This window comes from Gastrolobium bilobum, unplaced genomic scaffold (genome assembly GCF_033153095.1).
Source record: "Gastrolobium bilobum isolate Gb01-03AN ecotype WA unplaced genomic scaffold, APGP_CSIRO_Gbil_v1 utg2887, whole genome shotgun sequence".
In the NCBI taxonomy this organism is placed as follows: domain Eukaryota; kingdom Viridiplantae; phylum Streptophyta; class Magnoliopsida; order Fabales; family Fabaceae; genus Gastrolobium; species Gastrolobium bilobum.
In genome coordinates this window covers 34,356-60,770 of record NW_026897225.1, presented here as the reverse complement: position 1 = coordinate 60,770, position 26,415 = coordinate 34,356, and the positions used below count along the sequence as shown (strand labels likewise).

The 26,415-nt window shown below is 32.3% G+C and overlaps 3 protein-coding genes and 1 non-coding gene across 7 annotated transcripts; all 4 read left to right on the top strand.

Moving 5' to 3' along the window:
* The first annotated feature begins 994 nt into the window (after window positions 1-994).
* Window positions 995-3,004, top strand: LOC133304957 (putative RING-H2 finger protein ATL21A). Its single transcript, XM_061505042.1, has 2 exons — window positions 995-1,754; window positions 2,493-3,004. Exons 1-2 carry the CDS (start codon window positions 995-997, stop codon window positions 2,939-2,941), a joined length of 1,209 nt encoding a protein of 402 aa, XP_061361026.1. The 3' UTR covers window positions 2,942-3,004.
* Window positions 3,005-4,764: 1,760 nt separating this feature from the next.
* On the top strand, window positions 4,765-7,825 carry LOC133304972 (RING-H2 finger protein ATL20-like). The gene is made up of 2 exons (XM_061505062.1): window positions 4,765-5,696; window positions 7,195-7,825. The coding sequence occupies exons 1-2, from the start codon at window positions 4,964-4,966 to the stop codon at window positions 7,662-7,664; spliced, it is 1,203 nt and encodes a 400-aa protein (XP_061361046.1). The 5' UTR covers window positions 4,765-4,963; the 3' UTR covers window positions 7,665-7,825.
* Window positions 7,826-9,345: 1,520 nt separating this feature from the next.
* Window positions 9,346-9,418, top strand: TRNAA-CGC (transfer RNA alanine (anticodon CGC)). The gene has a single exon. It is a non-coding gene; the product is annotated as a tRNA-Ala (tRNA).
* A 118-nt stretch (window positions 9,419-9,536) lies between these two features.
* LOC133304967 (uncharacterized) lies at window positions 9,537-16,218 on the top strand. Of its 4 annotated transcripts, none has more exons than XR_009750697.1 (12): window positions 9,537-10,114; window positions 10,200-10,360; window positions 10,542-10,619; window positions 11,366-11,445; window positions 12,009-12,093; window positions 12,825-13,244; window positions 13,668-13,775; window positions 14,547-14,614; window positions 14,787-14,874; window positions 14,986-15,071; window positions 15,160-15,213; window positions 15,685-15,770. XR_009750697.1 is itself a non-coding variant. In XM_061505054.1 (12 exons), the coding sequence occupies exons 1-12, from the start codon at window positions 9,706-9,708 to the stop codon at window positions 15,763-15,765; spliced, it is 1,704 nt and encodes a 567-aa protein (XP_061361038.1). In that variant the 5' UTR covers window positions 9,537-9,705; the 3' UTR covers window positions 15,766-16,218. The 4 variants fall into 4 exon arrangements, 2 of the variants coding, with proteins under 2 accessions (XP_061361038.1, XP_061361039.1); XM_061505054.1 differs by having other exon boundaries at window positions 15,000-15,071; window positions 15,685-16,218; XM_061505055.1 differs by having other exon boundaries at window positions 15,000-15,071; window positions 15,144-15,213; window positions 15,685-15,720.
* The last annotated feature ends 10,197 nt before the right edge of the window (window positions 16,219-26,415 follow it).

Here is a 26,415-nt window from a genome sequence, read left to right as displayed (position 1 = left end):
TACTGTTAAAAAATAAAATGCCTAACATGGCCTATAGGCCTACAAAAAAATATGTTGAGCCTATCTATTCTGTTAGTCTATTAAAGGCTTGGTTTATAGGTGAGGCATGATCTACTGTTAAAAAATAAAATGCCTAACAAGGCCTATAGGCCTTCTAGGCCTACCAATTATTACATATTTATAAGAACAATATGAAACCAATAAATTAGGGTGAAAACATGATCTAAATTTCTCTTCTTTCTAATTAGAATTTCTAACGAACGAGTTAGTGCTTCAGGGAAGGGATTATTAAGGTGAGAATTAAGAAGTGGCGCAAAGAGAAACGACGAGAGTGAGAACTAAGAAGCGGTGCACAAAAGAAGGAATTAGGGTTGGGATTTGGGACGTAGGATAAATGAGTAAAAGTTAAGATAAATATATTATTTATTTTAAAAAAATGTAATATGTCAGCGTGTAAATCAGGCTTTTCATAGTTAGTCAATGGCCTAATTGTTAAATAGTCTTTTCTACAAGCCTAAAACTATTATAATTTTCAAAAAACTGAGTCATTTACACCTTTATTTGTAAGTCATGAACTATCTTGATTAACATTTACATCATCACCATAATATATTTCTATTTAATAATTAAAAAAATTTAAAATATGTTTAGAATTTTCTTAAAAAATATTCCAGAATTATTATTTATCATGAATAAATATCCACGTAATTGTTTAAAGTCCTCTCATGATGATTAAAATCATTCATTGTATTATAAATATAAAATACTAATATTCCAATATATAATTTACTGTTGAATAAGAATTATAGAATGAGTCAAACATGTGATTCCACGATTTTTTTCTTTGTTTTCCTTTTGGGAAACTGCAATGTGGACAGCACAGTTCAGATTGCAAGAATCACTTCTCTCGCATTACCATGGCGAAGCCGCCATTCGTATCTCTCATATGAAATTCTCAATCCATCAATAACACTAGATTCTCCTTTAAATCAAAATGGCCACGTTGCTATCTTTCTTTTTGATGTTCATCCTAGTCTTGTTGGCGCATCCAAGAACAAGCGCTGGATTCATATGTGAAAGCACATCTTGCGAAATCGGTGGACTTCCTATTCAGTTCCCGTTTTGGTTGAGACAAGCAAATCAAAGTCAACTCTGTGGTTACCCAGGAGGGTTCGAGCTGTCGTGTAGCAACAGCACTAACGGTCAACCGTTGATTACTCTACCAGAAGCCGGAGACTTCGTGGTGAAACTCTTCTCACTAGAGAACCAAAAGATTTGGATTAATGACCCTGAAGAGTGTCTCCCAAGTCGTTTCATGCATAACCATGGGTTGAACCTCGAAGTTTCCCCATTCCGATTGAGCGATTATTATACTATTGTCGATTACTCCTTCCTTAACTGCCCCTCCAATTTAACCTCTTCCTTACTTGTACAGCCCATAAGCTGTTTGAATCTAAGCTCTAACAACAAAAACAACAACAACAACAACCACCACCTTAACTATTCGGTGGTAGCTGTTCTGTCCGATCCTCCTTTTTCAACGCCATGGACCTCATCGTGCGACCTGATTTCCACAGCTTCCATCCCCGTTTCAGACATGGTTTCGTTGTTCTGGGTCGACTATTATTCTGACATTCAATTGGAATGGGACAACCCTAATTGCGGAAGTTGTGAAGCACGTGGAGGACGATGTGGGTTCCTTGGTGATCCTCCTTTTAATGTTGCTTGTTACGATCTTCCCAATCAAAGTCAAGGTATCTATTCCCTCTTCACAAATTCTTTCATGTCTTGTTTTGCAATCATAATAACATGTGAAAAACCCGTTAATCAATGAATAAGGCTATGTTTGAATACTCTTTTCAAAAATAATTTTTTAGTTTTTAGAACAAAAAAATAAAAAAACTCGTTTGGCAAGGCCTGTTTCGTAAAAAAAGTTTTAAAAACTGTAACTGTTTTTTTGTTTTTAGAATCAAATTTAGAGAACATGTTTGAGTTGTTTTTGTTTTCTGTTTTGGTTTTTAACTTTCAAAAGAAAAAAAACACAGAAAACAACTGTTTCCATAATAATTCTACAAAACAGTTTTAAGAACAAAAAAAAACCAAAACACAATCAAACAGACCCTAAATTACTGAACTTTTTCTATAAAAGAGATCATTTCCATGACTATCTATATGGAAAAAATTTCCAGTACTGCCAATACATTGGGTTTACAGTGCATCTTTTACATACGTATCTTAATTTTATCAAATTATTAATAAATAAATAATTTATTTTAATATCAAGTGAGAAAGTGATTTAGCACAAAAATAAAACATATATTACATTGTGAGTGAAAAATATATTGAAAGTGCTTAAAAAATTCTCATGTATGTATGGGTTACATATGTGGCATTATAGCATATGAGGCAAGTGGCAATTGATTGAACTTGACTTCATGGTTTGTTTGTTTGTATTTTTTACCCTACCATTCTTTTGGTCACCCACCATGTAGGTCTTTCAAGGAAAGCCAAGTACGGTATAAGTATGGGCCTGGGAATTCCTGGACTTCTAGGTATTATTGGGCTTGCATGTTTTTTCTGCGGTAAGAGGAACAGGGGTGATCAACTGCGGCAAACAAGCACTGAACTTTCTACCCTAATTATGGCACGTCCTTCTGTTGTAGTTATGGGCCTTGATGGGGCAGCTATAGAAAGATATCCTAAAACCCAGCTTGGTGAAAGTGGACGATTGCCCAAGCCCAATGATAACATTTGCTCCATATGTCTGTGTGAATATCAGCCCAAGGAGATGTTAAGGACCATCCCAGAGTGCAATCACTATTTTCATGCCAATTGCATAGATGGGTGGCTCAAGATGAATGCTACCTGCCCGTTATGTCGAAATTTACCGGAGGGTTCCTCTTCATTTTCTCGGTCTTTGCTTTTATCTCCAGCTTCTTAATATTTGTCATTGTAACTATTGCTCTTTCTTTTTCTTTTCTTTTTTATACATATTATTACTCATTATCACAATAATAAGATGGAAGCAGGTGAGTGTAATTTATTCATGTACTATATTTTAAGGAGTGTTAGTATACTTTTTTAACAAAATAAAAAATAGAGTAAATTAAGAGTGGAAAAATCAATTAACAACGGTTAGAATATGATTAAATAAAATCACTAGTATTGATCTAGTAGTGAAGAGTTTGAGTAGGTTGTATTAAGTAATGTGTTCAATTCTCATTTATATATAAAAAGAGAATATGATTAAATAGATAATTCATTTGATTGGAGTAAGTTTACTAGTCAAAAGGATAAAAAAAAATGATGAGCTGCCTGAAATGTCAATTCGGAATAAGAAGGGGACTAATTTAATTTGCCATAAAAATATTACGAGGAATGCTTTTTATGTATAAAGGTATAGGGGCTTATGTCCCTCTTCCGGCAAGAGGAGACATTTATTTTCTACACACTCATAGTTTTTCGTATCAAATATTTTGATTTTTTTTTTTTTACTAAATGATGGGATCCACATCAAAAAACTGTCTATAGCTGGGGGGATTAATTTTCCTGTTTCAGGACAATTGATTTTCCCACCTTTTTAAGTTTAGAAAAGAAGTGTTTTATGATATAAATGTGGGAACAAATCCATTTACCACCAAAAAAATTTACAACTCTTACAACCAATTTAATCACCGTTGATTTCCGTCATTCTAACGATTATAAATTTATAACATTTATTGTGTCACATTTATTAATTCTCAATAAATTATAACTGTTAGATTGATGGAAATCAACGGTGATTAAATTGGTTGTAGGAGTTGTAAACTTTTTTGGTGGTAAGTGGATCCTCTTCCTATAAATATTGGAAAAGTGTTTGTCATTTTAAATGACATAAAGTTATGTCATTTTAGGAGAGAGATAGATACAAGAAATTATTTTTTATTTTAAATTTAAATTAAAAAAACCATCCATTTCCTCTCCCATGATTTTCATTTCTTGTGTCTATCTCTCTCTCCTAAAATGACATAATTTATGTCATTTAAAATGACAAACATCAAACCTATAAATATTGGGTTCATTTTTCTGCAGTTACTGCAGATAAGTTATCTGATTTTACTCTCAAAACTATATCGTTTTGGCGTTGAAATATTAAAAAATTATAATTATAAAGAGCATTATAACCCTGAAATAATTTAAAATTACAAAAACACCTTGATAAATATTTTTAAGTTGTATTTTTAAACTTATAATTAAAAAAGAATTGCAAATACTTTTTTGAAGTTTTTTTTTAAAAAAAAGTTATGTAATTATAATTTAAAAAAGGGAAAAACATATATCCTTTTAAAGGATATAAACTTATATCGTTTTAGATCCTAACCGTTGATTTTCGTCCATCAACGATTATCATCTATTGGGTCAAAATTAATAATTTTAGTTTAATAGATTATAATCGTTGATGGATAGAAATTAACGGTTAAGATCTAAAATAATATAAATTTACATCATTTAAAATGACAGATGTTATTCGCTTTTAAAAAAAACAACAAAATAAAAATATATTCTGTCTATTTCCGGGCCCAATCAAGTTAATGGCTTAGATTGACCAGTGTGGGGGAAGACACTGAAAAGTTGGTGAAGAAGTTTACCCACGGCATTGCCAATGCTATCTGAAATCCCACTGCAGCTTTGAGGTCAGAACTAGCTCCCAGCAATAGCATCACGTTTGTCCATTCGTTTTGTCTTTAGCCTATTGGTCAATTACTGGGCCGCAGCCAAGTACTGTTCCATTCCATCATCTCATCTCTTAAAACTTAAAAGGATTGATTTGGGGTTTCATTTTTACTTTCTCTCTTAGTCTAGCTACTCGATCAGATACAATTGAAACCCTCCTCACCCCCTATCCCATCCCATCCCATCCCATCCCAATTCAATTAACGGTTTTAACTCTTCCCTTCAGTTACTATCCGTATCAAATTAATTAATGACTTTCTTAGCCCACTTGTGCTTACTCTGTATCTTCCTTTTCCATGTTCAAAACACAAGAGCCAAAGTGATTTGCAATAGCATATCATGTGGCGATATTGATATTCAATTTCCTTTCGGATTGAAAGGATCAAATCAAGATCGTCGCTGCAGCTATTATCCAAATCCCAGTTACCAACTTTCATGCGACAACAATAGCCGGACCATTCTCAACCTTCCATATACAGGGGTCTTAGTCGTGAAAAGCATCGATTACGAGGTTCAAACAATCCAAGTCAACGACCCCGATGGATGCCTTCCAAAACGGTTCTTGAATAATTGGAACCTTTCGGAGTCCCCATTCAGGTTAGACCCTAATTATCAACCTTTTAACCTCACCTTCCTTCGTTGTCCCTCCAACGTCACCGAATCATTTCAATTACCATTATCACCAATTTCTTGCCTTAGCGATCCAAGCAATTCAAACTCCTCATCGGTCATAGTTTCATGGACACGACCTATTGTATCGTCAACCTTGTCTCAACGGTGCCAAGTGATTTCCTCGGCTCTTGTCCCACTCCGATTGATGTATATGCCCATGTGGCCCTACTGGCCCGATCTTAACAGTGATATTGGGTTGCAATGGAACCAACCAAGATGTAGGGAGTGTGCGGTTAGTGGTCAAGTTTGTGGTTTCGCCAACGATAAAACCCTTCAACTTGGATGCTTCTCTGCTCCCTCCACCAAAAAAGGTATGTTTTTTTTTTTTTTTTTTAATTATTGGTAAAGTTTTTCTTTTTCTATTGGTTTCCTTTTTTGGTTTTCATTCTATGGCTTTCCCTAATTCCTAACAATATACAACCACGTTAATGTTTTTTTCTGATCAGTTTCGACGGTTTAGGTTGTCTGATTAGTAGTTAGGTAAGACGTCCTATTGACAAACCAAACACGACAAAACCATTTTAACATCACAGGTCGAATTCCAAGAGCATGAAACTTTGTTAAGAAATGGGTATGCTAGGAGTAGAAACTGTATTTTAGAAATAAAAAGCACATTCATCCATTCGAAGAAACAGCTGAATTTCATTTGTTGCCAAACTTCTAAACGAAAATATCTTCGCTTATTCGGTATATTTTTTATTAAATATGAAAAAAAAAGTTATACATTTTTACTTTATTATTATGATTATTTTCTTTTATATTTCTATTTTTTTCCTTTTTTTTGGTATAGATGTATATTCTCTCGTCAGAGCGAATGTGTGTTTCTTCTAAACTACTTATTTAAATGGTTGACTAATAGCACGGAGTGAGAAGAAGACCCTTCTGATCAAAGTGGGCAACATATGGACGTTTTTACTGGACCGCGTGCGGTTCTTCTTTTTTTATAAACTATACCTTCCTTATTTGGGGTAGGTGGTTTGCATTTTATCACTTACTGGTGACAATCTGGCAATAATTCTCATTTGCATTTTTTTTTTTAATTTGAATAAAATATAAAAGATTTTAAAAAATATACCAACCTTAAGTTCTGTTTAACTTGAGTTATATTAGGGTTAAAAAAATTCTTTTTACCAGTAATTTTCTGGAAGAGCTTAAAAAATGATTATTTTCCAATAAAAAGTTTAGTCAGATATGCACTAATTCAAAAAGAGTTTAAATTTTAAAAGAATGTAAGTTAAGAATGACACATATCACTCTAAGGGAGAATAAATTTTAGAATATTTTATCACATGATTTAAGTTATGCACAATTTTTTTAAATTTTCTCATATCACAATATATATAAAAGTATTAAGAAATATAGATACAATTGAATAAGAGGAAACTTGGAAATTTAAAAAATATCAACATTAAAACTAGTTTTTTTTTTTCGAGGCGTGAGCCATGCAATCCTCTCCCATTCTAAAATATAATTAGTAAATTCTCAAATGTTTGAACATGTTTAGGAAAGTAAGTAAGCGTGCGTTCCGTTGAATGTCTTTTTATTTTTATCTAATCATATTCTTTTGGTCTAATCTTGTTATAAAATTTATTTCAAAAAACCATAAAGAACTTTTTGATTAGCTTTTTTTTTTTAGTTCAAAAACAAACTTTTTAAGCCTCTCTGAAATTGTTTTTCCACTGAAAAAAAAACTTAAGAATGATACTTCTCTCTCTTAGTCTCTTTTGCTATTTTATTTATATATTTTTTAATTTGTTAGTTAGTTCCAGACTTCCAGGTGTTCATTTACATGACACAGATTTCATACAGGTATTTCAAGAAGTGCCAAATATGGCTTAGCTATTGGAGTTGGAATACCTGGACTCTTGTGTCTAATTGGACTTTCTTGCTTTATCTGCGGTAAGACCAGCGTGTTTATACATCGCCGACGGCGGAACACAGAGCTTCCGGGCACAATTTCCCTAGAACCCATTCCGTTTGCAATGGGGCTTGATGGTGCCACAATTGAAAAGTATCCCAAGACTCTTGTTGGTGAGAGTGGGCGTTTATTGAAGCCCAATGACAATACATGCTCAATATGCTTATCTGAATATGAGCCCAAAGAGACGTTGAGAAGCATACCTGAGTGCAGCCATTATTTTCATGCAGATTGTATAGATGAGTGGCTCAAAATGAATGGCACATGCCCCTTATGCAGGAATTCACCGGATACATCTTCCACGGTTACCTCTTCCTTTTCTTCCTTAAATCCCACTTCGCCATTGTCCTCTTCACCATAGATAGTCCAAGTCCATTCCACATATTTGATATAGTAAAGATCGAGAATAGTGTTACTATCTGTGTTATACTTTTATAAACTTTCCCCCCCAAAGATATTAAGTATCTTATTATTTAACTTATGAATGAAATGAGCCAGAAAAATATATAAAATCAAAATAAAGTAGGCTTTCAACCAAGCCCTGAGAGTTATCATTCATCTATAATAGAGGATGCAACAACCAACTATAAAAACATTGTGATGGAAAATAAAGTGTAAAAAAATAACTTCAGTGAATTAAACTTATATCAAATCAAGTGCTAAAAGACTAAACAACGCATGCATTTGATTTTCTTTTTTTAATAATACGAAGACAAACTTCATCTAAGTAAATTCACACACTTTTTTAAGATTTGAGTGCTCTTGTAAAACTGGGACAGATTATTCTGCCTATCTTTGCTTACTTATTTGATTACGTTCGATTACAATTTAATTCAATGGTCCATATTTATCAAATAAAATAAGGGTTTTATGTTTATCATTTAACATAATATAACTTCACTTTCCTACACACACATTAAAGAGGTGAGGTCCACATATTTTTCTTTCTCTTTCATCATTCCACTTTCTCTCTCCCTTTTGATGTGAGAGTTGGAAACAACACTTACATCATGTTACATAACACTAATAAAACCCATAAAATAAACCATTTTTCCCTTCTCTTTCTCTTCACTTCCTCCCACACCTTTTCTCTCTCCTTCCCATTCTGTCTTCCTGGCGACGAAGATAGATCCAAAATTTCGGTAACTAAAACCACTTCTTCCAAAACGAAAATTAATCTATTATCGTATCGATGAAAAAATTACATTATCATCTACCATTAATTTAATGAGTTCTTTAGTATATAGGTTGTTAAATTTATTAAAAACTCTAAAACCTACACAGTTTAATACCTCACTTTCTTCGTAAACAACCTGAAACCTCTTGGATTTATTGCATCGTGTTGCCTTGTGTTTTTCGCTATCAGAAGCTGACAATGAAGAACTCACCTTGTGGCATCGCCGCTTTGGATAGAGATGTAGAAAAAGAAAGGGTTTTTGTTTTTGTTTTTTTCAAATTCTTTTTCTGAAGTTGAAAAACTTCTCACTTCACATGGAGTTGGAGAGGGTGGGGGGTTAAAGAGGTCCACGGCGGCAGACACCAGCAATGAAAAAAATATATGGCGCCAGGAAGAGAGAAAGGGGAGGAGATAGAAAGGGTGTAGGAGGAAGTGAGGAGAAAAAAAGGAGAAAAAAAGTTTATTTTATTTGACAAATATGGACCGTTGGATTGGATTGTAATTGAACGGTAATCAAAGAGGTAGGCAAAGGTAGGAATGGGAGTAGGCAGAACAATCTGTCCATGTAAAACTAGGATAAAGATTTGTCTGTACTCTTACCGATAGCATTTTTAAAAATTAAATAAATTCACCATATAATTTACTTTTATTTTTTTGTATATAAAACGAACGCTAAAGCTATAGGTTGAATGTGTTTACTGTTTTTTCTTTCTAGGTTCAAAAAACGACTCGATTAATAGCTGTCACATGTACTTAATCATATGATTTTCATAAAAAATGATACTCTATTAAAACGGTTTTATTTAATATTAAATTATATATTGTTTATTAACATATTCTTGCAAAGGTAACACAATAACAGAAAGGGGATGTAGCTCATATGGTAGAGCGCTCGCTTCGCATGCGAGAGGCACGGGGTTCGATTCCCCGCATCTCCAATTATTTCATTTTATGAATCGAATCCAAGTGTTTGTTTAATCTGTTTTAATCTTATAAAGTTCTCAGGCAAATGAACGGTCGAAAATTGTAACGTTATCCAAATTTGTCAGTGGTGCACGCGATTCTCACTCAACTTTGATGCCATCTCCTTCTCCTCCTTCTCCTAACTGCCTCTCGTTCCTCATCTGTCCCTCTCCGAACAAAACCACAATGTTAATATAGCTATCAGCGCAGCGCCATAGTCATCAATTAAGAAACCTTCTCCTTCTTTCTATGATTTTCTGCTATGACTCTAAACTTGTGCACTCCTTGCTTCTCTCCTTTACTTCATCACCCTCTCTCTTCTTCTTCTTCTTCTCTTCCCAAACTGTCCTCTCTCTTGTTCACTACTTCCTCGCTTCCCAACCTATCGAGGTTCCTCATCGCTAAAGCTTCCGTCAGTGAGAGCCATAATGAAACCTCCGACGACACCGTTTCCGAGTCCGACCTATTGGACCAACAACTTGTTCTCCGAGTTGCCGCCACTGCCAAAGATTCCGACCACGCATTGCAAATGATCGCCGATAACTCTACCAGAAACGGCGGTGTCGTTTCCACCTTCGATTGTTGCTCCATTATAACCGCTGCGCTTAACCGGAATAATCCTCAACTTGCTTTGTCGGTTTTCTACGCCATGCGCGCCAGTTTTCATCAAGGTTATTTTGTCTGTATTTATTTTATTTTATTTTATTTAACTATCACAATTTGATAACACTTAGTGTTTGTGTGTGCTATGACCAGTTGGTGAGAATGGCCCTTTGGCTGAGAGATGGAAGTGGTCAAGGCCAAATGCACATGTTTATACATTGTTGATTCAGGGTTTGGCGGCATCGTTGAGGGTTTCTGATGCTCTTAAAGTGATTAAATATATTTGTGAGGTGGGCGTATCTCCTGGTGAGGAGGTATGGTATAAGAATCTTCGTTTTTCCTTCTTTCTCTGTGACTCATTTATGGCCCTGCATTCAATCACTACGCTTATACGTTGTAATATGTTTTGGCAATGATATTGCTTAAATTGAACTTGTTTCTGACACCAATGTCAACTGTTTTGAGTCATGGAATGCCGTCTGTATATTGTTGCAGGTCCGTTTTGGTAAGGTAGTGAGGTGTCCTAGTTGTCGGATAGCTATTGCTGTTGCACAGCCACAACAAGGTATTCAGGTATTCCCATGCCTATACCAGACATTGATTCTATCAATACTTTGATTATCATATCTAATTTACTGATCCATATTTCTGTCGATATTCTCTAATTTAATAAACCCCGAATCATTGGGATAAACAAGGACTGAGAGTTGTTGTTGGGGTATAATCTTATGCTAAAATATCCGTTCAGTGCACAAGTAAATTGTGTTGGACCAGTACCCCTCGGGCTAGATTAAAGGATCACTCAACTACTATTATAACCTTGCCAAACTTCCATTCCATTCTTGGTATGCTGACATTAAGTCCAAACTAACGAAAAAAGGAGCTTGTAACAAAGATAAATATATTGTTCAATTGTGTTGATTGGAGGGTGATTATGGAAAAGGAGCCTCAATTTTTTTTTCCTGTAAGCTCATAGGGTTTTTTTTTTGACAACTTGCTCTTTGACTTCCCTTCAATTTCCTGGGTGAATTTTTTTATATACTTGAGTATTATTGACAATTATTATCTTATTAACAAAGTTCGTTGATGGGATGTTGTCAATAAGGATTAATCCTCACTGTTTACAGAACTAGGAATAAGTTGTTATCATTAATTTTGAAGTAATTTTCTGCTGTGCTCACCTGTTGAGATACATGAGGCTATCTTTTCATTGGCTCTCCGAGATATCTTTTTTTTAGTGAAACTCTGGATACCGGTCTCGTGTGATATTTTCATAGGATAGGATAGTTTTAAGGTTGACATGAACATTTCTGCTGCAGATAGTATCTTGTGCAAAGTGTCGCTACCAATATGAACTTGTTTCTGGTGACATAGTCAGTATTCAATCGGAAGAAATCAGGTTGGTTTGTCATATCACTATTATTTTCTTTCATCTAGTCTATTGACAAAAATATCCCAAAATTTATTAAATTTGATAGGGAGTGCTAGTGTGGTTTTTCTGCGTATTTACCTTTAGTTAGGATGACATTTTAACTTCTTTGTTGGTAGATTTTGAGATTGACTGATCTACTAATCCTATATCTTGAGATGGATAAAAGGATTTCTGATTTGCTTGAGGAAATCCTCAACATGATTAATTATATCTGCATGATTTACAATTTCTAATATGAGGAAACTAGGAAAATAAGGAAACTAGGAAATTAGGAAAACAATACAAGTCAAATCCTAATGATTTACAGAAGTATATATAGCTCAATTTACAGTCCCTAAATAGGAGATAATTTCCAACTCTATATTTTCTGTGGTGAGTGCCATAATAAGTTGATCCAGTATTTCCCTTTTTCTCCTCCCTTTTATTTGGTGTGACCAATGTCTGTCCTTTTGAATATAACAATATGTATGTGTATGGTGTTGATCATGGAGTATTCACTTTTTCTAAGGATCTCCTCCTGCCGAACGCAGCATGGATATTACAGCTTGGGAAAGGGGGTTAAGATTCCTGAAACTGATGAAGCAAAGCATTCCTGCTGCTGTTCACTCTATTGTGGTATATAATCTTCACTCACCTTTGACATTTGATTGTGAGGAAATCTTCTGGTTATGTAATCATGCAAGAGCTGAAATTGAGGACCTTTATATGACTTGTGGTTAGTCAGTAGTGAAAAGCCAGTGAAACAGTGAATAACTTTTGATGCATTAGCATTTTCAGACTTCTACTTTTTGAGTTCTATGAATATATACCCACCCTTCTAGTAGTAGAAATTTTACTGCAAATAGATAATTATGACCTTTTGAAAGGTATTTTATATGCCAATGTTGAGTCCTTCTACTAAATGTTGGAAATAATTCTGCTGTGATATATCATATCACCCCAGCCAGGACCTCATTTGGAGATACATTGGGTAAAGGTTTCTTTCCCAGCTTTGAGTCATTTCAGCATTACTTTTGTATTTTTTAAAATTTGTGCAATGTTGTAAGCCTGTTGCCAATTTCTTGTATTCTTTTGTATGATTCCCGGTTCCCACCTTCATTGATCCTTTCCGTTTGTCGTTTTGCTCCATAAGTAAATATATGTTGCTTTCTTGTGTCTTCTTATTAATTTGGAAATGGAGTCTGAGATTGAAGAAACCAGTGCTTCAATTCGTAGTTGCGTTATATATTAATTTGTTACTGAAATAACCTCATGTCAATTACTGATATCCTTACCTAACACTTCTTTACATGACGTTTCGTTTTTATTACCTCTTTACATGTATCCTTTCTTTTCCTGCAATTTAGGTACAGACCCCTTCTGGTATGGCTCGCACTCACAGATTTGCAACTGAAACGGTTGATCTGCCGGCACAAGAAGGTGAAAGGATAACTATTGCTGTGGCAGCTCCATTGAATGTATATAGAAAGGTGGGCCCCTTTAAATTCAGTCCAAGGGCCCCAGATTTCTATCCTGGTGAGGCTATGTGCATAACAAACCACAAAGATGGGCGGGAATCACTTCTGTTAAGAGCCCCAAGAAAAGAAGAAAATTCATCATTACTTAAACCCTCCCTCCTCTTTCCACTTCTTGCTTTGTTGGCCACTGGTGATGCTGCCTCTGGACTTATTGACCCCAGCCTGCCCCAATTCCTTTCAGTTGTTGCAGTTTCATCTCTTGCTGTTGGATCTACGGTGAACTCCTTTGTTTTGCCCCAGTTAAATCAGGTACGTAGTTAATTGATCAGTTTTTGTCCCCTTGACAGATGCGCATTTATCTTCTCTTCATCCAACTACTTTTACTTCTCAATAGAAGCAATATTCTGTTGACAACACTTTATAATTTTGTTTCTCCTATCAAAAATAAACTTTGAAGAGATAGTTGTTTCTTCAGTTGTCACTTTCAGTGATTTAAACTTCCAATTCATGGCAAAAAATAAAATAAAGCCTTCCTCCTATTCACAACAGAGGGGGATTTGTACCTTGTCCCATTACTGCACATCCTTGAATGGAGGAAACAAAAAATAAGTGTGATTCTTATAATTCCTCTCCAATTTTGATTTGCCAGCCCCTTTATTCACTGCTCGCACATTAATAATTATGAATGCTCTCAAGAAAGAGATATTCAGCTACATTTATTTATGGTTACAGCTTCCGCAAAGGTCAGTAGAAGCAATTGCTATCAAACAACGACTTTTATCTCAATATGATGTGCTTCTGTCTCGCATCAATGACCTAAAAGAAGCTGCAGAAAAAGAGGTGCGTTACTTGCATGATTTGTAATTAGCATGATGATATTGACCTTCATTTACTTTTTTTTGGGGAGGGGAAGGGCTTATATTTCCATTAGATTTTAGCAGTTAATCTATCCTAATTTACCACTGCTTATAATCACAATAATAGTATATTCTTTTGGAGAAACCCACAAGTTCATCAAGGGAAGATGTGAAGTGCTTTTGCCTCAGACATGAGAATTCACGCTAACAAATTCTGCTTGGGTTGAGTTCCTTTTAATACAGTGCTACATTGTGGGAGAAAAATTGAATTTTTTTTAATAATATGGTCCTTTAACTGACAAACAACATTGACTGATATTTGATAATATTCACACAATCCATTCTGAAACGTCCTGCATCTTCACATAAATGTTGCTCTATATACCTTCCTTACTAAGAAGAAAAGACATAATGTCATGTCTGGCTCTAATTTGCACGAAAGTCTCATGCAAAAAGCTGCTTTGTTGAAAAATCAGCCTGATTGAAAATTTGAACTAAATGCAGAATAATTTATAATTGAATTGAAGTATTTAAATTATATACTAGCAACTTAATTATTAGTTGCTGATAAAATTACTTAAAAATGTCATTAGTATCTTCTGGAAATTATCTGAGCAAAGTTCATTGGTTGTTTTCCCATGATGAGAGTAAGATTGTATAAAAATCATTTTTGAAGATAATAGTTTCTTTCCTCTCCTTCTGTGGAAATTATATGTGTAGCTTGAGTTATAAATTTGATTTACTTCTTTTGTAGATTTGGATGTTAGCTCGAATGTGCCAACTTGAGAACAAAATCTCAGCTGTTGGAGAACCTTCTTATCGGTGAATTTCTATAACATCATACAAAATCTCTGTTTCTAGTATAATTGACGAAATAATCATTTTTTCCAAGATGACCATTTTGTGCTGATGTTTGCAAGTTTCGTTTTTTGTCTTTACTCCTCTTACATTGGTCTAGTCTGAAGATCCCATTTATCATTTTATTTATATCTAGGACTCGGAGTAGTAAAGTCAAAAGGGTACGAGAGAACCTGCTAAGTTCCCTCAGGGGAAGGATTGAATTGATTGACAGCTATGCTAGGGTATGCTTTCGTTAAAAGTGTGAATAGAATCTTTCTCCTCCTGAAAAGTAGGAAAAAACAGTTCTCCTTATTGCTTTTGCAATATTTAAGTCAATAAATGTGTGTTGATAGTGCTGTTTGGTCAGATTTCCTCAATGATCGAAATTGAAGTGGAGATGGAAACTGATGTTCTTGCCGCTGAAACTGCTAGTAATGTGGTAAAGCACTTAATCAATATGTTTCTTTTGGTCATGATATCCTGCTATAACAAGTTTAATTCCTTAGCTTAGTGTCCTTGTTTTACAGGATAGTATCACAGAACAGATAGAGCAAATCATGGAGCTTGAAAATTTGGAGGAGGTATATTCTTCTAAAATGCAAGCCTATTATCGGGCATTGTAGATTTGTAGTTATGAATATGGCCAATTACTCTCAAAAAGCCTCACAAAAATATTCCTCCCAGAATTGCAATAAACTTCTTAGACTAGGAAGTAGAAAGCCAACTATGAAACCATTTCTATTCGAGATTTTTCTTTTGATCTGAATGCGTAGCCAAGCAATTAAACATATCCCTCCTTAATCCTACTAAGTACCAAGAAAATCATTGCAGCATTTCCTCAGACATGTTGACCTGCTATGATAGATGAAAATTTTGCGCTTTAATGTGATTTTAACTGTGTCATGTATTCTGGTGACAATCTAATCCAGCTTAACACGGGTTTGTCTTTACCAGGACGTTTAATCCGATAGTAACAATTTAATCCTTTAAAAGTTTGAGGCCTTTGCTTTGTTTAGTAACAGAAAGTGTATTTGTTTTACTTTTCTATACAGAGATGGAAAATACAAGCAGAAGCCAATGATGAGGCCGAAAGACTTCTCAGTTCCCAGCCCATGCCTTTTGAGGAAGTTTAAAGATGTATGTATGCATCTGGGTTCGTGCTGCTGCATCATTAGTTGAGCCTCACTTCCCAGCTCAATGATCTGTTCTTGACGAAGCAAAAGAGCAGTTTCCAGTTACCTCTGCCTTTTAGCTGGCAATTTTTGAAATTTTGATATTCTTAGAACAATCTCCACCATGTCTCGAGAAGGATTGCCTTGTATATGATCATTAATATGGGAGTGAGTGGCATCTAATACAAATATTTTTCACCACAGAGAACCGTCCTCGTCGCTTTCAAAGTCAAAGGTAGATAACAGCACATAGTGATGTAAAGGCGTTGTTAATCATCTTGGTACTATTTCATTGAGGAACATTTATCTGGTTCCCAAATTCTGGTTCATAACAATTTCTTGCACTCGCCACAAGGAACTAAACTGAGTCCGTCGGTACCTTAAATGCGTAGGAATGAGTTAATATGTATTAAATAAGGGAAAATTATATCTGCAGTTGTGCTAGAAATAATTTTCCTGCCACACACAAAAAAACAGAGCGAGTTCTATCACTTTTTATCTCTCATTTCTTTATAGTTTTTCTCTCTTATTTTTGTATCCGTGGGAGGAGCACAACCCATCAAATAACTAACTATTGTTATTGTTTTTTATGTATACCTAACTAACTATCCCTTAAATTTGTGAAATTATTACCCCATTCATGATTTCTGAGATAAAAGTTTGGTCGTTTTTCACTTAATTACCAAAACATGAAGTAAACAATTTTAATCCTGTAAAAGTTGACCTAGTAGTCCCCAACCAAACCTAGTCGAATAGAATATTAAATGATTCTATTATTAGTTATACTAATACTAAAGTTTTATTTAAGAGATTACTCATATAATATTTGTGTTTTCTGGTCTTTATTAAGTAAATATTGAAACGTTGTATGAGGCCTCCCCTGGGGGCTCCTTCTCGTTGTGGGCTTGGTCTTGAAAATTACACAAAAAAATGAAGAGCAATGAACTAAGCATCAAAACAGAACGACGACCAGCACCAGTCCAACCCTACTTGAAACGCTTAAATTATCCATTAACGCAATAATTCACAATCAATTAGGACCACGTTGTTTCTTTCCCCTCCCAAATGGGCGTGGGATAGAACGACACGTATTTCCTTTTATAAGAAAATATGTAACATAACACACTTGTTTTGAATTTTATAATGTCGGTGGGTTAGGTGTTTTCTCTTAATTTAAATTTTAATATTTTACAATTATCTCTATTTAAAAATAAACCAATACATGGGTGCCAACAAAACTGACGTAATTGGCTTTCCACTTATAACAATTATACGATTAAGTTCAAACTAATAATTTCCTAGTTGATATAATTCTACCTCAAATCCTTATTGAAGTCAAGATTCGTGCTTAAATAAGAATAATCTCCCCTCACTTTGAACTCTTATGGACCGAAAAAATAAATAAATACCTTCATGAGTGTCCCCTTCTATTATTAAGCTAGCTTTTTGTTCCTTTTTTTTTTTTAGAAAAATGTTTAGTGCATATTCTTTGAGTGTATGTCACCTCGCATAATTTATAAGTAATAAAATCAAAATGCATAGATACAAAAAAATGACGTGTGATCATAAATAGTATGAATAATAAAAAATTTGAAGTAATATGTACAAGTGTGCGTAAGTTAATATTATCTTTTGATAAAAAAAATTGTATTTGGGGCCTTTGTCTTATTGAACTTTCAACAAATAAAAATACAAAAAATCTTATTCTTAAAAGGAGGCCTTTTTTCCTTTCTTGAGGTTAGTGTAAAGTTTTTTTTAAAAAAAATTAACTAAGTTGTAAACTATATTAAACAGTTATCAAATTAAATTAACTATTTGTCAAACTAATACTATTAATGATTCATATAATTGAATTAATCATTCTGCATGTCACATTAATTATGGTATTCCCATCGTTTGGTAGGACAGGATTCCCCAAATTGAAATATTATGAATTTACCATCATTGCCAGCCTTGGTCAAATTTTCTTGTAATGATTGTTGGGATGATTCCACGTTTTATGAGTCTTCGTCGATTTTCTTTATGATTCCACTTTTTGGCTGTCCTTGTTTGTGATTTTGTTTTGTTCCTAAGGATATATTGAATGGGTACTTCCTTAGTCCATATTCCAATTGCATGTTCTTTTGTGTACGAAAGCACTAACTCAAGGAACCGAGAAGGTCCTACAACAATAAAGTTAAAAGCTTCAACCCTCTCTAAGGGTGGGTTGCTATTATAATAGAGGTGGGTGAACTCACAAGGGACAGTTGGCTTAAGATGATTGTAAAGTGTGACTCCAACAAGCTAGAGGCATGTCCTAGCTTTATGACCAATCTGGAAATGACAAATATCGCAATACACATGGCACGTGGTAATATTTAAATGAGAAAATGTAATACATTAATCAAAGTATATGTCAAGTTTATATAAAATTGTGTGATTTTTTATTGAAGATAAAAATTGAATATTACACACTCGTATAGAAGCAAATCGATGTGCAGGTTGGCATCCAAAACCTTTACCAATATTGAATCATTTGTATCTTATTCCTGGATTCCGTCACAACTTTATTATATTGTAACCTCTTACTTAAGAATAGTTTTTCTTGTTTAATTATTTTTTTCCCTTGGGCTATGCCCCTTTCCTGTACTAAAAATTGAATATTACAAAAACAAAATGTATATTTCTTTTATAAGAAATTTTTATAAAATAATATTTTATATGTTTTTTATACAATTGTTATGGGAAAACATACGTAAGGGAAAAATAAAAATTCATTCGGATAATCTTACAGTTTTGGAACAATGAACACGAAATCCCCGAAGGGTTTGGGCGGTGAACGGATATTCTTAAAGTTTCGGAACAATGAACACGAAATCCCCGAAGGGTTTGGGCGGTGAAGGGATGTTCTTATTCTATTTGACAACAAAAGCATGTTGACTTTGATGGATGAAGCTTCTGGAGGTTGATTAATGAGTTTAAAAAAAAAAAATTAAAGTGTATGTACAAATTAAAATTCTTAAAAAGAAAACAACTTTTTACTTTTTTGTTAAAAAAAAAGACAACCTTGTTCTTGCTAGGTAAGAGTGTAAATGAGTTATATCAGCCTATAGGAATCTATGATCTAACTTATATTATATCAGATTTGATTTATTATAAATAGTAAAATATAACAGATTTAAGTTTTTAAAAAAAAACTTATTTAAAAAATAGGCCGTAGGCTCATTTGTACATATATAAGCTTATAAGTCAGCCTATATCATACTCTTTAATTTAAATAAAATAAATAAAATTACTATTTTAATAATTTTGAATAATAAAGTAATATTATTTTAGTTATTCTTTTAATTATTGAATGTGTAATAAGTTTAAACAGGTTAATAGATTTATATCAATACTTTATTTTTTATTTTTTAAATATAGATCAGATCAGACTTGTAATTAAGAGCCTACACAGATTAATAAACTGGACCAGACTCAATATTTTTTACATACACATCATCATTTAAGTCAAAACATAAGTTAATTTAACCAATTAACATCCCTATTATTCAGTACTATCGTCTCGTCTCACTTTTGTCGTAACAACTTAAAAGAAACTCCCTGATTTTAGTGAAATTCGCGTTTATTAATATTTAAAAACTACCTATTTTTTTGCGGTCCAGATCTTCTTCTTTTTTAAAAAGAAAAACGGAAAAGAAAAAGCGGTCCAACTACAAAGATTGCACGCCATATATAAAATTTACTAGAAATTCCTGAACATTCACGAAACCATTGCATGTGATTTCCTTCAACATACGAAAGTACATGTTTAATTATTATTATTATTGCAAGTAAATTATATACATAAATGAATGTGGATTACGTAAGCGCCCCTTTAGGCTTTTGCCAACAATCCATTGAAATTTGAAACGCCAACGAGATAGAGTCATAAAGATAGCACTAAAGATGGTGGAGCAGTCCAAAATAATTTTTGACTTTGAATCTTTCAGGATTATCATCTTCATCACTACCACAATTTCGTCATTTAATATAAATAATCTATAACATGAAATCGATATTTTAGTAGTATATTTTTAAAATTAAAAAAAAATCATTTTGTTATTTATAGTATGAAGTATTTATTTTGAGTTGGTTTATAATATGTTATTTACTTAGAATACAATAAAATGATATCAATCACATATTAAAGAGAAATGTTAACAATTAATGACATGCAAAAATTAACTAAGAAAGTAATATCCTATTTCAGTCTAAAAAACATTTGACTCATCCCTCATTTGCTCAAAGTTCGGATCTTTACTTTTTTATTAAATCCCTCAATACGCGATCCACGCAGATTACTCACGATTAGGGAAAGATAGTTATTCATTTCATAAATAGAGGTTAAATTATAATATTCATCTTACGAGTACTTGCAAATCTAGAAAATATACTCCTTATTTAATTATTACATAATTCTTTCTGTTTGAGATAAAAAAAAATTATTGTTTTATAGTAATTTGTTAATGAATAAATCAGTAATTATAAAAATTATTCAAAAATATACAATACGCATCTAATAATTATTTTATGCCAATCATTTATCATAATATATAATTAAACTTACACATTATTTAGTATTTTTTAGTTTTATAAAAAAAATATAAATTATCAACGGTATTATTGTATATCATATTAAAATTTGTATTATACATATATATATATATTGTATATTTTAAAATTATATTTTAAAAATTCTAAATACGTGCTAATATTTATAAATGGTCATCTAACCGTGAAAATCATTAGTGGATATCATTAGTGGATATTTAGGAGGCGTTTGGATCACGATTTTGTAATATTTTCCCATCCATCTGACATTGGGAAACGAATACGTCCATGTTTGGTTCAGAGAATTGAAATATTTGCCTTGCTTTCTTATTGCATAGCTAATCAGAAAAGTGTGTAAAAATCAAAGCCACTGCACTGTTGAGAAAAACAATAACAAGGTGGTATTTTGTAGGGGTGTTCGCGGTCTGGATTGAATCGGTTTTGGAAGCAAAATTCATCCGATCCAATCCCTTCGGTTTGATCATATAATCATCCATTCAGTTTTGATTTGTTTTCAAATCCGATCCGATCCAATCCAATTTTTTTCGGTTTAGATTGGATCGGTTTTCGGTTTTTTAAAAATCCTAAAATTTATTTCATGATTATTGTGCAAATAACATCTTTTGTATATATTGGCTTTGTAAATTAATTTTTTTTGAAATACAAAAGAATTAATAAACTATAATATAGTTTTTTTTTTTGTAATGAGATATGAATCTCTACAAAGATAAAATTTTGTTGATGAGATGTGACTAGATTTTTTTTTGGGTTTAGTTAATGGGCTAATGGGTCTTAGGTTTAGAAATTTTTAGGCTATGATTAGGGAAAGACCCAATAGGTAGAGAGGAATTAATATATTGGATCGGTTTGGATTAGATCGGTTTTCATCAACCCATCCAAAAACCGATCCAATCCAATTACAATTTGCGGTTTTTAATCGGTTTTCGGTTTATTCGGTTATCGGTTTTTCGGTTCGGTCACCGCGGTTTGAATCGGTTTGGATCGGTTGATGAACACCCTAGTATTTTGTATTTAACTGGGTAAATGGCAAATAGGGCAACCACATCAGACAAAAATATCCTCAATTTATGATTGACTGACCCTGTGTAACTAGGGGTGGCAATACGGGTTGAGCCCGGCGGGTCAACCCACCAAAATGGGGCGGGTTGGGTTGAGATTTTCAACCCACCAATCCACCTCAACCCGCCCCGCCTAGAAGTGGGTCAAAACGGGTTCAACCCGCTGCGAGGCGGGTTGACCCGCCGGGTTTTAAATTTTTATTTTATTTTTTTTATTATTTTACAATTAGGTAGTATTTCATTAGTACTTAAATTTTTGTGATATTCAATTTTTTTTTATCTTAGTACTTTCTAGAAAAAATAAAGAATAACAATTTTATTTATGACAAATGTTATCTATTTATAAATTCTTAAAGAATTTTGACAAATATTAGTATACATTTAAGATTGAGACTAAAAAAAATATAGAGAAGTGTGAAATAAAATAAAATAATATTAAAAAATTCATAAAATATAATTTATTTTTGAATTTTAATTAAATTTTTTTAATTGGCGGGTTGGTGGGTTGATCGCCAACCCACCATAAAACGGGGTAGGTTCATTTTTACAACCCATATTTTTTAGTAATTCTATTTTCATAGTAAAAAATAATTTTTTCCGAACCAAATACTCCCTTAAGAATGGGATGCGGTGAAAACGGGAAATATTTATAAAATTACCTGCAGTTTTCACCCCGTCAATTCCTCCAACTCACGTTACTTACCTCGTTGGCTAAACGCCATTGTAATTAATTAAAAAAAAAAAACTATTTTAATGTAATTTAAAAATCATTTATTGACTATCCATGATCTTTGGTTCAAGTGATAAGAAATTTGTTTTCTTTTTTATTCATATATATTGAGTACTAGTTCTCACCAATAAAACACGGATTCGTCATTTTTTTGGAATTGTGCATGTCGGAATGTGCGTCCGACACGCGGTCAATATTTTGGGACATGTGATCAACTCTTCGACACGCTTCGATACGTTTTTCTGACATGCAATCAATTTTTGTGGACACGTGGTCAACGTTCGGACACTTTTTTTTTTGTTTTTTTAGTCTTAATTTTATTTTATTAACTAAAAAAATATCATTTATAAATCAATTTTTTTCTCTTATGAAATTTGACATGAAAAATTAACAAGGTATGAAAAATTATTTTTGTTTATATTTATATTATGAAATTTGAATATTTGATTGACTATATGAATTATTATAGACTGTTATATCTATTAAATATAAATTATATTATATATTAAAAATAATTTAATATCAAAACGTGTCCCAAGGTTTCGAAATATGCAAATTTTTAAAATTAATGTATTGACGTGTCGTATCGTGTATCGTGTTCCATGTCAGTATCTGTGCATCATAGGTTCTCACAATGGAGAAAATATTCATGGAAGAGCGCATGGGTCTAATATCACTCTAAGAGCGCATGGGTCTAATATCACTCTAATCCATTGATGAATTGGTAAATACATATATATATAAAAAATAAAAACTCTTACACCCACTTTCATTTCACGTAGATATTAATGAGCTTCAAAAATAATAATTATCATGCAATAATTAAATTGTAAATGATGTAATTATAATTATTTAAAAATAAACAATAAACTCACTTAACCAAATAATAATAAACATCATATATAATTTTTATTTGTTTAGTGTGGTTTTAAAAATTCTATAAATTTAAAAAGTTAATTTAGTTATGCAAAAAAAATTATTATTATGAATAATGAAAGTTTACATGAAAGTATTCAATTATTTGTGATTTGTCCTCCTTTCATAATCATTACGACTCACAAATAACTTTACATTCAACAAAATATGAAATACTTATCATTCATCAACTCAATTAATATTTATTATCTTAATTAATATTTTCATGGCAATCTCGTATCAGTAGATGAGAGATTAATCCCATCTCGCTCTTGTGAGATTGGATTAGATCAGTAAATGCCTTAAAAATATATTTAAATGGATTTTTATTTTATTTTTGAAAAATTGAATTACAATTAGCCCACCTGGCTCATAGTAATTCGGTAAAATACTAAAATTGAGAACTAATGAGGTGTATTGGATTAATATTTTAAAAAAATAAATTTGAGATAAATTTTTTTATAGATTTTAAAAGACTATATAGAATTGGATTTTAAAAGAATTTTAATAGAATTTATAATATTTGTAAGGACAATGTGAATTTATAAGATTTTGAAAAATCATATAAATTTTTAAAAATTACAAGAGTCAATAAAAAAATATCAAATAAATACAATGATATTAATAAAAAAAAGTAAAACATAATATAATTTTTAAAAAACATTCCAAATTACTAAGGAACAACTCTTCACATATTTAAAGTTATACTAGTCTTCCACGCATTAACATTTTCTTGTTCCTGCTCTTGGTTTTAAGCAATAGATTGAAAATTATCTTTTTCATTCGGTATCAGAGCTATGAATATATGATTATAAAGTGTTTTAAAACTCGGACCGGTCATCGAACCGGTCGAGATACTGGGTCACTGGTTCAACCGGGTTGAACCAGATTTACTGTTCACATATTAAAAATATTACTTATATTAATAAAAATTCACATAAAAAAACTACCAATGAGCTTCAAAAAATAAATTGATTTTCAATGATAGCAAATATTATATACTTCTAAGCTTCTAGTTATAGATCATATCATAATATTGGATTAAAATTGCTATATAAGTTAAATACACCTTTTGTGCTTGACATGATACGGATAAATTAAATCATGATAACAAATAGTATGCATGAAATACACACTAAGAAAAAAGTGTCACCGTTATCATGATAATAAATAGTATACATGAAATATACACTAAAAAAAAGTGTCCACCGTTGAATGAGATCATGAGACCATCAGTGTTTATCACCACTTAACTTCATGAGATCATTATAAGATGCAACTAAATTACATAAACGAACTGCACTAATCTAAAATACCTTATTATTTTCACCTTACTTTTAATCATAAAATATGAATATGATTTAATTCAAGAGTTCTTATCAACAAAATAAAAAATTACCAAAAGAAAGAAAGAATGAATAACCGGTCTAACCCGGGTCAACCGGGTCACCGAGTTTCGGTTGGGTCAACCGGTCTAATCTGGGTTGATTGCAGAAGTGGTCCAACTACCCGCTCGGACCAGGGAACCCACCGGGTCACCGAGTCCCGGGTCGACCCGCCGGTTCGAGCCGGGTTTTAAAACACTAATTATAAGATCCAAAAAATTTTATTTATTAAAATAATTCTAAATTTGCATATAGAACCTAAAGTGCATGATAAAATTTCGTTTGGAATTTTTTGCAATTCATCTTGGAAACCTCGAGGTTTTAGTTCTATGAGATGAGAGTTTTCTAACCATATATCATATACATGTTTTCATTGAATATTTTAAGAAAATTTCGAATCTAAATTTCTGGATTTTGTTACATGAACGTTTGAAAAATTTCTCAAATTATTTTCAATCGATACATTTAAAACCTTAAATTGCTTTAGGACTTTTGAAAAACAAGTTTTTTGTCATCTATTGGCACAAAAATTGTTTGAAACTGTTTCTCATAGTAAAAGAATTTCATTCATGAATGTATTATTACGAAATATATGATTTATATTATGAAAGTTTCAATCTTTCTTTAAATTGATTTTATTTCATTGATGTAAATCGAAATTGGTTTGATGATTTTATTTTCCCTGTTATTTTTCTACTGTTTAATGTTTTTTTAATACAAAAATAATACCTTTTGTACCAAAAAAATCGCGACCTATAGCTTAAAAAGTCATTTTTTAACTTTCAAAAGCTCTCGAAAAATCTGTTGTTTTTAAGACGAATTATATTAGAATCTTGTTTGTTTGTTTATTTTTTGAATTTTTGTATGATGAAAATCGCTCTAAAATTTGCTGTTTTTGAGCTTTGACGAAGCTCTAATGGCGGAACCGGTTTCGCGCGGATCAACTCGCTAAAAGAAGAAGAAGACACTGTAATAAATAAATCTCAAGAAATACTAAGGGTTAGAGTAAGAATGAGAGAGAGGCAACCTATTTATATTTTTCACTAAAAAATCTCACAAAATCTACATTAATAAAAAAATTCATTAAAATCGTCAGATTTTTGAACACCATAAGATTCTTTTTCCTTTGTTTAAAATCATGATTAAATACCAACGGATTTGAATAGACTCTAAAATAATCTTTTAAAATCTTAATAGAATATCACGTGACTTTTTTTTTTCAATCCTTTAAAACCCTAATTGAATACCAATGGATTTTGTTGTCCAAAAATAATCCATTAAAATCCTTTGAAATCTCAATTCAATACACCCCTAAGATTTTGAGAACTAAGATGTTGGAAAAAACAATATCTTGTGCAAAAAAAATATGTATTACGGGTAGTACATTGTTGTAATACTAAAGCTGTTTTATTTTTCTCTCTCCTTGGACATTGTCAGCTGACATGGCGGAGAGAGAAAAATAATTTTACCATTATAATTATGTATTAGGGGTGTTAGGGGTGGCAATTTGGGTTGGCCTGCCCCGACTCGCCCCGCCACCAACTCGCCAAAAACGAGACGGAGCGGGTTGGCACGCCATTAAAAATGGGCTGAAAAAATGAACTCATCCCGTTTTATGGTGGGTTGGTGAGTTGGCGGGTCAATCCATCAACTCGCCAATTAAAAATTAATTAAAATTCAAATATAAATTATATTTTATGAATTTTTCTAATTTTATTTTATTTTATTTTACACTTCATTTGATTTTTTTCAATCTCAATCTTAAATGTATACTAATATTTGTCAAACATTCTTTAGGAACTCATTTGTCTGCATATATAAATAACATTTGTCATAAATAAAATTGTTATTCTTTATTTTTTCTAGGAAGTACTAAGATAAAAAAAACTTTGGATATCACAAAAATTTAATGACAAATGAAATACTACCT

Coding starts and splice junctions, on each gene's coding strand:
- LOC133304957 (XM_061505042.1), top strand. CDS start 995: ATGGCCACGTTGCTATCTTTCTTTTTGATGTTCATCCTAGTCTTGTTG. Junction 1,755..2,492: donor TCTTCCCAATCAAAGTCAAG/GTATCTATTCCC, acceptor CCCACCATGTAG/GTCTTTCAAGGAAAGCCAAG.
- LOC133304972 (XM_061505062.1), top strand. CDS start 4,964: ATGACTTTCTTAGCCCACTTGTGCTTACTCTGTATCTTCCTTTTCCAT. Junction 5,697..7,194: donor TGCTCCCTCCACCAAAAAAG/GTATGTTTTTTT, acceptor GATTTCATACAG/GTATTTCAAGAAGTGCCAAA.
- LOC133304967 (XM_061505054.1), top strand. CDS start 9,706: ATGACTCTAAACTTGTGCACTCCTTGCTTCTCTCCTTTACTTCATCAC. Junction 10,620..11,365: donor AGCCACAACAAGGTATTCAG/GTATTCCCATGC, acceptor TTTCTGCTGCAG/ATAGTATCTTGTGCAAAGTG. Junction 15,072..15,159: donor CTGAAACTGCTAGTAATGTG/GTAAAGCACTTA, acceptor CTTGTTTTACAG/GATAGTATCACAGAACAGAT.